We start from the raw sequence: 12789 nt of genomic DNA, 5'->3' as shown, positions 1-12789 counted from the left end.
AGAAGAGATTCCAATCGGTGAAGTCCGGTAGCCAAGGTACGGTCTTGGCGTGACAATCAAGATCCGCATGATACGGGGACACCAATCCATCCCATATAACATTCAAAATCACCAATGTCTAGAAGCAATAGATCAACCACGGGTCTCAAGACCCTCAAATACTACTCACAGGATGATGAACTCTGTCGACCACTATAGAATCAACCCACTGGCGTGGATACATATACAGGAATACCCAAGGCATCACTGGCATAGCCAAGTAGGGAGCAAAATAAGACGACACATATGAAATACGTAGACCCAGGGTCGAAATAGCACTGAAGCATCCCTGTCACAGACCAGAATGTAATAACTGCATCGGAAGACTCATCAGCCTCTGGCCTAGTGGCAAACGCATAACACCGGGGCTGGCCCCCACCTCCCTGAACTGCCATCTCTAGGACCGATCAACCACTGGCTGTCCTCTGCCTCTGCCGGTCCGAGCTCCACCTCTACGGTCCCTGCCTCCACCTCTATGATCCCTGCCCCCGCCTCTAGCTGGCTGGGCGGGCTGTGGATCACCTGCTGCCTGAATCGTGGGGCGAGGACCCTGCTGCTGAGAGCTGCCCGATGCTTGAGGGAAAAACCTGACAATGTGACCGGGGTCACCACAACCATAACAAGACGTCGGCTGCTCCGACTGCTGGACCTGTCGACCAGAATGTCCTCCTTGAAACTCTAAAGTGGGGGTGCACTGATAGGCTGCTGATCTGAATAATACTGCTGAGAACCTCCGCTGCCTGGAGCACCATGAGAAACCTGAAGCGCAGACTGAAAGGGCCTCGGTGCCTGACCTCTACCATAGGAATCCCTACCTCCAGATGAGGTACCACTGAATCTACCAGTATGACGAGGCCTCTTGTCCGACATCTGACCACCTCCCTGAGTGAGGGCCATCTCAACTATGCGGGCCGCATTGGCCGCCTCCTGGAAAGAGATATCACTACCAACTCCCATGGCCATCTGAAGACGGATCGGCTGAATCAATCCATCAATGAATCTCCGGACCCTCTCTCGCTCTGTAGGGAGTATCACAACTGCATGGCGTGCCAGGTCGATAAATCTAGTCTCATACTGTGTAACTGTCATGGAGCCCTGCTGGAGGCGCTCAAACTGCCTACGAAGTGCCTCCCGCTGAGTGACGGGGAGAAACTTCTCCAAGAATATCTCCGCGAACTGATCCCATGTCAAAGCTGGAGACCCTGCTGGTCTAGATAGGCAAAAATCTCTCCACCAAGTCTTGGCGTACCCTGCAAGCCTGAAGGTGCAAAAATCGACCCCGTTGGTCTCCACTATACCCATAGTCCTGAGAATCTCATGACAACTGAATAGAAAATCCTGGGGATCCTCTGATGAAGCACCGCTGAAAGTGGTGGTGAAGAGCTTGGAGAACCGATCAAGTCTCCACAAAGCATCCGAAGACATGGCCGCTCCATCACCGGCCTGAGCTGTAATACCTGGTTGAGCTGCCGCAGCTAGCTGAACCACTGGGGCATGAGTCTGTGGAGCTACCTGCTCCGGAGTGCGCGTAGCAGGAGTCTGAACCCCTCCTCCAGCCTGAGAAGTGGCTGGTGCTACTGGCAGCAAACCCGCTCTAGCAACACTATCCATAAAGCCTGCCAACCTAACTAGAGCATCCTGAAGGTCTGGGGTAAACATGACCCCTCCTGGGACCTGAGCTGGGCCCGTCTGAGTTGCTGGGGCTGGAACCTCCTCATCATAGTCAATATGAGGCTCCACCTCTGGAACTGCCGCTCGGGGCTGAGCTCTGCCCCGGCCTCGGCCTCTGGCACGGCCCCGGTCTCTGCCCCTCGCAGGAGCTGATGCTGGGGGCTCGGGCTGCTGCGCGGTGGAAGAGGAAGCACGTGTTCTCGCCATCGGCGAAAGAACAGAGTAGAAAGACAATCAATATTTGAGAAACAGAATCGCACGACAAGAAAGAACAAAAGTGAAATTTTTCCTAACTCTGTAGCCTCTGGGGGATAAATACAGACGTCTCCGTACCAATCCCTCAGACTCTACCGAGGTTGTTCGTGAGTTGTGAGACCTATGTAACCTAGTGCTCTGATACCAACTTGTCACAACCCGGATTTTTCCCACCATCGGGCATCGTGATGGCGCCTACTAACGGAGCTAGGCCAGCCATACATTAAACATTCGCTATTCAACCTCAACAATATAATATACTAACAACAGTTAAAGAAATGCGGAAGACTTTAAGTTTAACAAAAAGATATAAAAATGCTGAAGTTTGAAACACATCCCTACCCAAAATCTGGTGCCACTAGCTCACAGACTACTATAGAATACTACAACAAGTCTGAATGAAAGAAATACACGTCTGTTTCAGTACAATGAAAACAAACTGAAATAAGGAAAGGGACTTCGGCCTGCGAACGCTAGCTAGACTACCTCGAGAGTCCCTGGACTGAAGATAGCTCCCGGATAAGAATCCTACTGCTGCTGTCCAAAAGCTGCTCCTGGATCTGTGCACAAAGAAATGCACAGAGTGTAGCATCAGCACAACCGACCCCATGTGCTGGTAAGTGTCTGGCCTAACCCCGGCGAAGTAGTGACGAGGCTAGACAGGACTACCAAACCCACCTGTACAATTTTTATATACAAATATGCAACAAAAGAAAAGAAAATACCGAAACTAAACAGTTAAAAGGGAGGGAAACATGCTATGGGGAGAGTACAAATTGGATATAAAGTTCATCAGCGTAATTAAGAAACATGTCACAACAATAATTATCAAAGAATAAGAAATTCAATAGTTGCACGGCATCACCCTTCGTGCTTTTACTCTCAATCTCACCCAAAGCAATCAAATAAAATGCACGACATCTCCCTTCGTGCTTTCCCTCACATAGCTCTCATCTCATGGCACGGAATGACCCTTCGTGCAAATATAATCAATTCAGAGCACGGAATGTACCTTCGTGCATAAATAGTCAAAACATAGCACGGAATGACCATTCGTGCAAATATAATCAAGAATAGCACAGAATGACCCTTCGTGCAATTTCACTCTTCCTCACCCAAATAACAGTCACAACCAAACGGGCAAGAGGAATAAACAAGTAATATGAACTATCCCGGCAAGGGAATAACACAAATAACAACCAAGTCCCGGCAAGGGAACAATAACAATATCTTTCACAACCCGGCAAGGGCAATACTCATTGTAATCAAACCATCCCGGCAAGGGATTAATCACAACTCTTTCCATTACGTTCATCTCTTACTCAATGGTATTTATCACTCGAGCCAATGCTCCAAAATATTAATATTCACAACTTATCCTCAAACTCTTCACATTTGCAGAAAAACATGTTGTAGCTTGGAAGAGTTCCAAATTACCTCAAAAACAAGTACAAACAAAGACCCACAGTCATGCTAGACTCCGGTGTATAGACACTCGTCACCACAAATATACACCATACTCGATCAATTAGCAAATAGCATTCATGATACTCTAATCCTATTCCCTCAAGCCAAAGTTAGGTCAAACACTTACCTCGGTCCGAAAATAGCAATCAAGCCTCTAACACCGCCTTTCCTCTAGAATTCGACTCTGAAACAATGATATCTATTCATAATTAATTCAATAATATCAAATGAGGCTCAACAACATAATCCCATAGCCTAGAAATGAATTTCCTACCATTCTTCCAAAAATAGCAAAATCCGACACCGGGCCCACATGGTCCAAACTCGAGGCTCGAACCAAATTCCAATCACCCATAACCCCACGAGTTCAAATATATAATTTGTTTCAAGATCCGACCCCAAATTGAGGTTGAATCGCCCAAAATTTTTAAAAACCTAACTCTACCCAAAAGTCCTAATTTCTACCTTGATTTCATGTTTTTAGGCCTAGAATTTAGTGATTAGATGATAAAATAATGAGGAAACGATGTTAGGATTACTTACCCAACGAGTTGTGGAGGAAAGGGAACTTGAATTTCGTCTATGGAGGATTTGAGAGAGAGGTTCGTGTGAAGAAGATGGCAAAATCCCGTAATGGCTACTGTTTTAGGCTTTTAAAATAACTGGGCAAAATTGTTCATCGCGTTCGCGACACCCCGGTCGCGTTCGCGATGAAGGAAAATGGGCAGGCATCGCGTTCGCGTGAAGGGGAAGGCGAACGCGTAGAAGAAAATGCTGGGGGTCTGGGCAGGCTTATACGCGAACGCGAGGGAGGCTCGCGAACGCGATGAAGGACAGTTGGGGTTCCAGATATTGGCCTATGCGTTCGCGAGACTGGTATGCGAACGCGAAGAAGGGGGGCAAGGGAAGCTATGCGAACGCGTGGCCTTTCACGCGAACGCGAAGAAGGCTGGGGTACAAGGCATCGCGAACGCGGGACAAGGTCGCGTTCGCGTAGAACAATAGGCTTGTGCAGAAATTGCAGAAAATCTGCTAACTTTTCTAAGTGTAAAACACCCCGAACCACCTCCGAAACACTCCCGAGCCCTCGGAGCTCCCAACCAAACACACACACTAACTCAATATCATCCTACGAACTTGCTCGAGCGATCAAATCGCTAAAATAACATCAAAATCAAATAATCAACCCCCAAAACTCATAATTTTCATTTCAAAGTTCATAAACCTTCAACTTTAGCTATTTAGGTCCGAAACACGTCAAGCGACGTCCGATTTCGACCAAATTTCACAGGAAGCGCTTAACGCATATTTAAGACCTGTACCGGGCGTCGGAACCAAAATACGAGCCCGATACCTATATTTTCTAACTCATTTTCATTTCCATTTTTCCTTATTAATTTCAGAAAACAATTTATCAGAAAAATTCTTTTACCGGGGTTCTGGACCTCGGATTTCGACTCCAGGCACATGCTCGAGTCCCATATTTTTCTACGGACCTCCAGAGACCGTCACATCACGAGTCCGGGTCCGTTTACCCAAAATATTGACCAAAGTCAACTATATCAATATTAATATCATATTTCACCAAATTTTTCACAGAATTCATATATTTTAACATAAAAATTTTCCGGCTTCGCGCCCGGAGTGCGCACGTAAATCGAGACAACCAAAAGTGAGGTTTCCAAGGCCTCGGAAGCGCGGAAAAAGGGAGAACCACGGTGATGACCCTTTGGGTCGTCACATTTATATATGATGTTCATTGTGTTTCCTTAATGATGCTTCTGTATTGATTTACTATTAGAACCTGATATTTTCTCGCAGCATGTCCCCTCCCCACTTTATTCCGTTGATTTCTGTTGTTATGTTTCTGCTTGTATATAATTTATCTGCACAAGTATATATGATTGTCGTGTCCTAGCCTCGTCACTACTTCGCCGAGGTTAGGCTCGACACTTACTCAGTACATGGGGTCGGTTATACTGATACTACACTCTGCACTCTTTTGTGCAGATTTTCGGTACCGGACCCAGTGAGTAGCTGAGGTAGCTGCCTTCAGTCCAGGGAGACTCAGGTAGATCTGCTGGCGTCCGCAGAGCCTAAAGTCCCCCTTCTCTGTTTAGCTTTTCTGCTGTCTCTTTCCATTCCGAGAACAATTGTACTTTTCTTTCCAGACTTGTATTTGTAGTAAAAATCTTAGTTGTTCGTGAATTTGTGACACCATATTCGTGGGTAGACATGTATTGAAGTATTTGGATTTAATTTAACTCTTCTGCATTTATCATCTGTTTTACTTTAGTTTATGTTTATAACTGTTGGGGTTGATTGTTATTGTGTAGAACCGTAATAATTGGCTTGCCTAGCTTTCATGAGTAGGCATCATCACGACTTCCGAGGGTGGGAAATTCGGGTCGTGACATATAGTAATCAACTTTTTAAATGCTACATCGCTTATATAAAATCATGCATATACTACTGTTCTCATACGTGGTATATGAAGTATCAAATGCTGGAAATCACAGTTAGCTTATGAGCACCTTTTATATATAGGTTTATCCAATCATTCTCTAAGCTTATGAGATCAATTTTAGTTTTTTCTTTAACATTTAATGAAATAGTCAAAGTATGTACATATAAATTTAAACAAAATAAATAATACATAAAAACTTTTCTAACTTGTCTCCTTTTTAATTATACATTTTAAGGCGTATCATTATTTTGGTAAAATAGAATTATTATCATTTTAAGAGACCAAATCCAAATTTAAGTGCACAATACAATCATGCGCTCTTTTTGCACATTATTTTCTAATCAAATGCAATTTAATCTTTTTACACTCTTTAGTTAAGTGTATATACTTTCTTTGTCATGTTAGCCAATAAAAGTATAATAACTCTACTTCAGAATAGTTCAGAGGTCATAAGATCCTGATTTTAAGTGTTTAGGTAAAAATAGGAACAAAATACACCCAATTCAAAAATAACATAAAAATACAATAGTGAGCGGGAAGGAGGCACCAAGACGAGATATATCAATGTACAACAAGAATATACAATATCGATGTTATTTAAATGTATCCAGATGACGAAGGGAATGTAAGAGTCCCTTTTGTCCGAAGAGAGTCAAAAAGAAAAAGAAAAGGGGAAAAAACAATAAAAAAAAAAGAAAGAAGACAAATGGCTTAGTAAAGACTTGGTGCATTTCATATCTTAGCTATATTGGTATCAAAATTGATGCTACTTGTCCTATGTGTAAGAATGCGGAAGAGACTATATATAAGGCATACTTTCCTGGATTGTCCTATAGTTAAACATTTCTGAAATAATATAAGTATATCAAACCTTATATCTCGTCGACCAGTCACTGTCTCATTTTGATTAAAGACATAAATCCCGTCATACCTGCAAGTCATCTTCTTTGGCATTATCTCTTTCCTTTTGCTATTTAATTTGGTGTATCTGGTTAAACATAAATTGAAATAATCTGAATAATACTAGCGCTTATGTTAGTCTACAAAATGTCATCCATGCATCGTGCTACTGAACATAAGTTCCTCACAAAAAGAGACACTATAAAAAAGAATCTCTATGCATTTAATATACAGTGGCACAAACCTCATTCAGGTTGGTACAAGTTTAAAATAGATGGCGCCTTCAAGGAATAACAACTCAAAAGAGGCTTGGGTGTTGTATTTGTTAGGATTTGCCCTGAATTTTTAATCTATTAGGACTCTTTTTCTTGAAGGAATGGAAAAAGACTCCTAAAAGGATTAAATCTCCTTAATATGTCATTTTTTTCTTGGAAGACAAGTTTTGCACATCTATAAATTAAGGATCTCTACTTCTCACAAGAGCACAAAAATATCCACAATGTAGTCATTAAAGAATTTTGTTTAGAGGGATATTTTTCTCTCGATAGTTTTTCTTCTTTTATATTAGTTTTATCATATATAGATCAATTGACCAGACCATTATAAACTATTATGCTTAGTTTAGTATATTATTCTTTTGTCGTCTGATTTATCGTCCACCAAGCTTTGTATTGTTAGTTTCCGCGTGCACCATGTTATTTCGATCCCAACAAGTGGTATCAGAGCCAATGGTTCAGAGTCAACGGTTGAACGAGATTGAAGACAAATTCAATGTGTGTTTAGATCAAGACGATAATGAAGATTTATTCAACAAAAGAAAAAAAGTTTGAATATGATGCTACATGTAAAGGTGACTGGATCGTGAGTTTTCGAAGAAGTGTGTATGCAACCTCACCGATACAAAATAGAACTGTTGGCACTAAAAGAAAGGCTTGAAAATGGCATATTAACTAACATACTCAACGGATGTTGCCAGCCTACTTTCTCATGGAAACTTAACTCATAAGATCATTCTATATGACTGCAGGTTGCTAATGCCCAGAGAAGACAATGGTGATAAGCATAATTTTCGATAAGGAAATATTGTTGCACAGTTATGGCCAAGAAAGCTATCGCGATCCAAAATCCGTTAAGGGTCGTGATGGCGCCGGACACCATGGCTAGGCAAGCCAACACCAATTTATCGGTAATTTTTCGTTTTAATATTTTCGAAATCGTTTGTTTAATACATTAGAAAATAAATAATGAATCCCACTGAATACATACCGATGTCTTTAACAAACTTAATATTAAATAATCTCATAATCATCCCAGAATTCGGTGGCACAAGTGCATGAGCAATTACTAAAGAATCGAATAAAGTGCAATAACTGTCCGGAATACGAATTGGACAAAAAGTAAATACAATGCTGAAAGAGACTATACTGGTGGCGTCGCCTCGAGACATGCAGCTCACCTAGTCTCCGTATCATCCATGCTGCTACGCCGAGTAGGCAACTAGAAATACATGTGCATGTGCAACAAAAATGCACTACAAGTGTAGCATGAGTATAAAAACAACGTCGACTCCCACACTTACTAGAGGCCACTGTCACCGGCGGCTACTCCGCCGCCACTGTCAGCTCTGCATCAACTGCTATCTCTTTTTCCATTTTCATGTTTAGTCTTTTTCCCTTGCTCATTCTTCACCTTCTCTCACATCCCATTTTTGTGGAACTCTTGGAATCATCTTCTCACGCCAAAGTCATCAGATTCCCAATACTTCAGACCTGCGACACCTCGGGAAGAGGTAGATTAGGAAGGAGAGATAGAGGTAATTCGGGTCCCAAATGGGTCGACCCAATTATTCATCTCCATCTCCCCTCTATAAATCCCAGCAAAAATCAGAACCAAAAACCAAAAGTCAAGTACTGTAAGATGTAGGTTTCATTTTATCTTTACTGCTCATTCGTATTCTCCATTTTCCTCTTTATTTTGTTTACATTGTGTGTTTATACCATTTTCTTGTTTTAAGTACTGATTTTCTCCTCTCTCTGTCTCTGTTGCTTTTATAGTTGAGCCAGAGAAAGAAACAACAACAACATACCCACATACAGGGTTTTGGGGGTGTACTGTGTCCGTTAGAGAGACTGTTTCCAATAGACAAATCGAGCCACAAAAAGAAGGTGAAAGATAAAATGGTGACATCAATTGAGCAAGTGACTATCCCCGATCACCTCCCAGAGTTCTTTAAGATTTATCACCCTCAAATATGCAACTTCCAACTGGTAATATTTGCTGTTATAATTGTTAGTTATTTCTCCTTAACTGGTAATAAAACGTGGCATAAGATCCACTAGTTGAACTTTTAACATATTATAACCTTGTTGCTGTTCTTAATCAATTAAAAAACAGAGGTCATTTCATGCATGTATGTTCTCTTATAGTTTTTGGTTCTTGTCTGAATGATCTAAGTTCATATGGGTCCTTTTAGATGTTGATGAAAATAATACTCAAAACTTGCAAATATGTCGTTCTTATTACTACTCCTTATAATCTGGTAAGATGGGGTGTTTATTATCCTAATTAGCAATCTATAATCTGGTGAGATGGTTTGTAAATATTTTAAGAAGGGCTAATGATGTATATGTGGAAGGAATACCAGTTTAATACTCTTCATTATTGATGGAAGAGTGAATGATGACATAATAAAAGATTTACCTTGTGGTTATGACCCTAGATGTAGAAGACTAGAGTGGACATTATCAGACAGTATACTAAAAGAAATTAGCACTGGATTAAGGCCCAGATAGGAGTGTACTTCAATTTTTGTTAAAGCAATTCTATATATCTTGTTATATTGTTATTGCACATCTTTCTTCCACCGGAAATCAAAGCGAAGTTATGTTCCGTTTTGTGTCTCCTTTGCTTAGAGAATTCCACCGGCCTTTCTCAAGTTTTTCAATGGAGACATTCCTTCAAACTATATGCTTGAAGATCTTGCAGGGGAATCTTGGAAGGTTGTTGTGGAAAAGAATGACAATGATTTCTTTTTCATGGGAGGTTGGCCAGACTTTGTGTGGAACAATAATTTGGAATTTGGAGAATTTTTAACCTTTTCCTATGCTGGAAATTCACACTTTTACGTTAAAATATATGGGATAAATGGAAGCTTAAAGCGGGACGTAACTGCCATCAACGAGCCTGAGCTGCATCCATTGGACGAAGAAATTGTGCATGGTAAGTTTCTTTGAAGATCTTCAGTTTATAGCTAGTTTGGTGCAACACATCTGTCTTCATTCTTAACCTTTAAACTTCAGTTCCAAAAATCGTCAACTTACAAGTGAGCATCTGGTTCAGAGATAGGTTCATCAGCTCGGCCAGTTGATCAAGCACTTAATGAATCAGGAGACTTGGTTGTCTCTGTCACTTCATTCGACATTGTCATCAAGCCATCCTACATTCGAAAAAGCGCTTGGTAAGTTATTATTTGCTAATTTGTATATATTCATAAATACTTAAATGCAACTAATTTTCGAAAATGTCATTACATATAATTGCTTTAGTGTCAACTATGCGAAACAGTATAAAAATTCATGTCTTGTAGTCACTTTTATCCAGTGGCTTATTTAATTCCTTTTACAAGAGTTTCTAGGATTGACATTTATGTCCAATAATTTCCCAACAAAAGAAACTTCTAAAGAAAATAGAAGCTTCGATATATTCTTGCGAGCTAATTAGTTGAAATTGTTGACTTTTTTAGGAAGATAGAATTGTGTGAAATGTTGTGCAATTTATTATTGAGCAAAAGGTAAATGTTTCATTAAAAGAAAAGTGATTAGTTCTCCATTAGCTTCCTAAGGAACTGACAAAATCAATCAGATGATTTATATCATTTACACCATAAAATTAGACCAAACTGACAACACGTATAAGCAATTGTTTTTCAGCTGATGCACATTTGTTCCTGTTCATTCAATAGCACCCAAAATATAGCTAGAGGGATACAATTCCATATTCTTATAATCGGCTTATGAGTCCTTCCTCTCCAGTTGCAAAGAACCTGTTTTGTGTTCCCTGTAAAGACCCATTTGATATTGACCAGATTTAAGAATAGTTTCCACAACTCCCTAGCTATTGTACAATATATAAATAAGTGATTGACTGGTTCTATATCGTTTTTCACGCAAAGAACATCTACTGCATGAGATAAAAACTCTTTGGGCTAGAATATCTTGTGCAAGGCATCCCTGCAGAATGAATCTTCATTTCCACTTCTAGTAAGAGCTTTGTATCCTTCCCTTACTGTATAATTTCCACCAGCTTCCCCTTTCATAAGTAATGCATCTCGTCCTACATTTGATAACTTCATTCTTCTATCCTGCCCATCAACTGCAGCCACTGTCCATCCCCAAGTCATGAAATTTCCTTCTAAAATGTTGCGCTTCAGAGTTTATGGGAATGTAATATTGAGATCCTCTGAAAGACATCTATTTGATTCTGTGTGTTTCTTTGACCTGAATGTTTGATGAAGAGAAATTTTTTTACCTCCAAAAACATTAAAACTTCAGATGCATATAATTCGCAGAATATGATGATTATATAGTTGTAACTTTGCATGTCGTCACTATAACTCAGCTATGTGAATATTATTGGTCAAGTGGTATTCTTTGAAGTAGTTGAATATATACTTTGAATGGTAATGGAAGTTGTCTTACTGCTTGTTGTAGTGTTTTAGTTCATTACATCTGATACCAATCACTTGATTATTAAATGTGTATTGTGTCTGAGCATGTTTTGGACGATACATACTTGTGCGGAATGTACCGGCTGCTTTTGGCAATAGATACTTGAACAGGGGGCAAGGGCAAAACTTTGAGGCTACTCTTCAAACTGATAGAGGTAGCTGGCCGGTTTCAGTTCACAGTTCTGATAGACTTCTCCTGCGGACTGGGTTCGGAGAATTTATAGCCGGTAATGCTTTGCGTGAAGGAGATGTTTGCCAATTTAAACTGATTGATGAGGAGAAGTTCATACTGGAAGTTAGCATTAGAAGACAACTTAAGTAAAGTAGTAATAAAAATAGAGGCGAATCTCTTTGATCATTTGGCTTAATATCTATCTGATTCAAATATTTCTACCTGAGAGAAAGAGAGCTATATGTTTACTAAGCATTGCATAGTACTGGAATAGAAGGTTTATGTATCAGTAGTTTAATTTAGTGAATTTACATCATTGTATGATATGCTAAATGCTTTAGGCAAACAAAAGAAGGGTAAAAAACAAAATGGTGAGACTAGTTGAAGAAGTCATTGTCCCTGATCACTACCTTGAGTTCTTCAAGATTTCTATATGTCCCTGATATATGCTTTCAGAAACTTGTAATCTCTTCTTTTCTCTGTTGCAAGTTCAGAAATACTCGCATGATTCACACGACACTATTTCTAATGGATGCAGAAAAGATTGTTTAATTTTGATGTTTGAAAGATTATTCCGTATTCATACAAGTGCAATTTACTTATGTTTTGATGGGTGGTTCAAATTGCAGCAAAATGTGGGTTACTTATTTGATAAAAATCTAAAGGGGAAACTGCTTATGGTTTTGGAGTAATAACTACTGTAGTAAATGAGTTTGGTTGTATTGATGAAGCTGGAGTTCGAGGCGTATTGAACTCATTAACTTATTCTAGCTTTCTTGTTGTTTTCAGTCAATTATTACATGAAAGTATGTTCTCTTTTATTCATAATAGGGTTTTTAAGATTATGAGTGATGACATGATTGACTTGTATCTATTATGTTGTTGAAATTAACACACAAAGCTTTGCAAAAAGAAATATTTTTTACTACAACTCTCAATCCTTGATGGTTGGAAATATTCAAAGAACGGCTTAAGATGCATATTTCTTTACTGATCAAAAGATTGGGTACATTAACTATCCATCTGATGGTGGTTATGGAAGACCAGATTGGAAATGTTTACTCAAGAGGTCCTAGTTGAAATTGTGTAAAC

General features: G+C 40.0%; 1 protein-coding gene across 4 annotated transcripts; it reads left to right on the top strand.

The window, feature by feature from the left end:
- Positions 1–8356: 8356 nt before the first annotated feature.
- On the top strand, positions 8357–12252 carry LOC109213217 (putative B3 domain-containing protein At5g66980). 4 transcript variants are annotated; one of them, XM_019376981.1, is made up of 5 exons: positions 8357–8718; positions 8854–9066; positions 9712–10018; positions 10139–10256; positions 11625–12252. In XM_019376981.1, coding segments are annotated over exons 2-5 (516 nt in total). In that variant the 5' UTR covers positions 8357–8718; positions 8854–8976; the 3' UTR covers positions 11626–12252. The 4 variants fall into 4 exon arrangements, with proteins under 4 accessions (XP_019232526.1, XP_019232528.1, XP_019232525.1 ...); XM_019376983.1 differs by having other exon boundaries at positions 9776–10018; positions 10139–12252; XM_019376980.1 differs by having other exon boundaries at positions 10139–12252.
- The last annotated feature ends 537 nt before the right edge of the window (positions 12253–12789 follow it).

Source organism: Nicotiana attenuata, unplaced genomic scaffold (genome assembly GCF_001879085.1).
Source record: "Nicotiana attenuata strain UT unplaced genomic scaffold, NIATTr2, whole genome shotgun sequence".
Classification (NCBI taxonomy): Eukaryota; Viridiplantae; Streptophyta; class Magnoliopsida; order Solanales; family Solanaceae; genus Nicotiana; species Nicotiana attenuata.
Note: the sequence above shows the minus strand (reverse complement) of the source record. Positions and strands in the feature narration are given on the sequence as shown.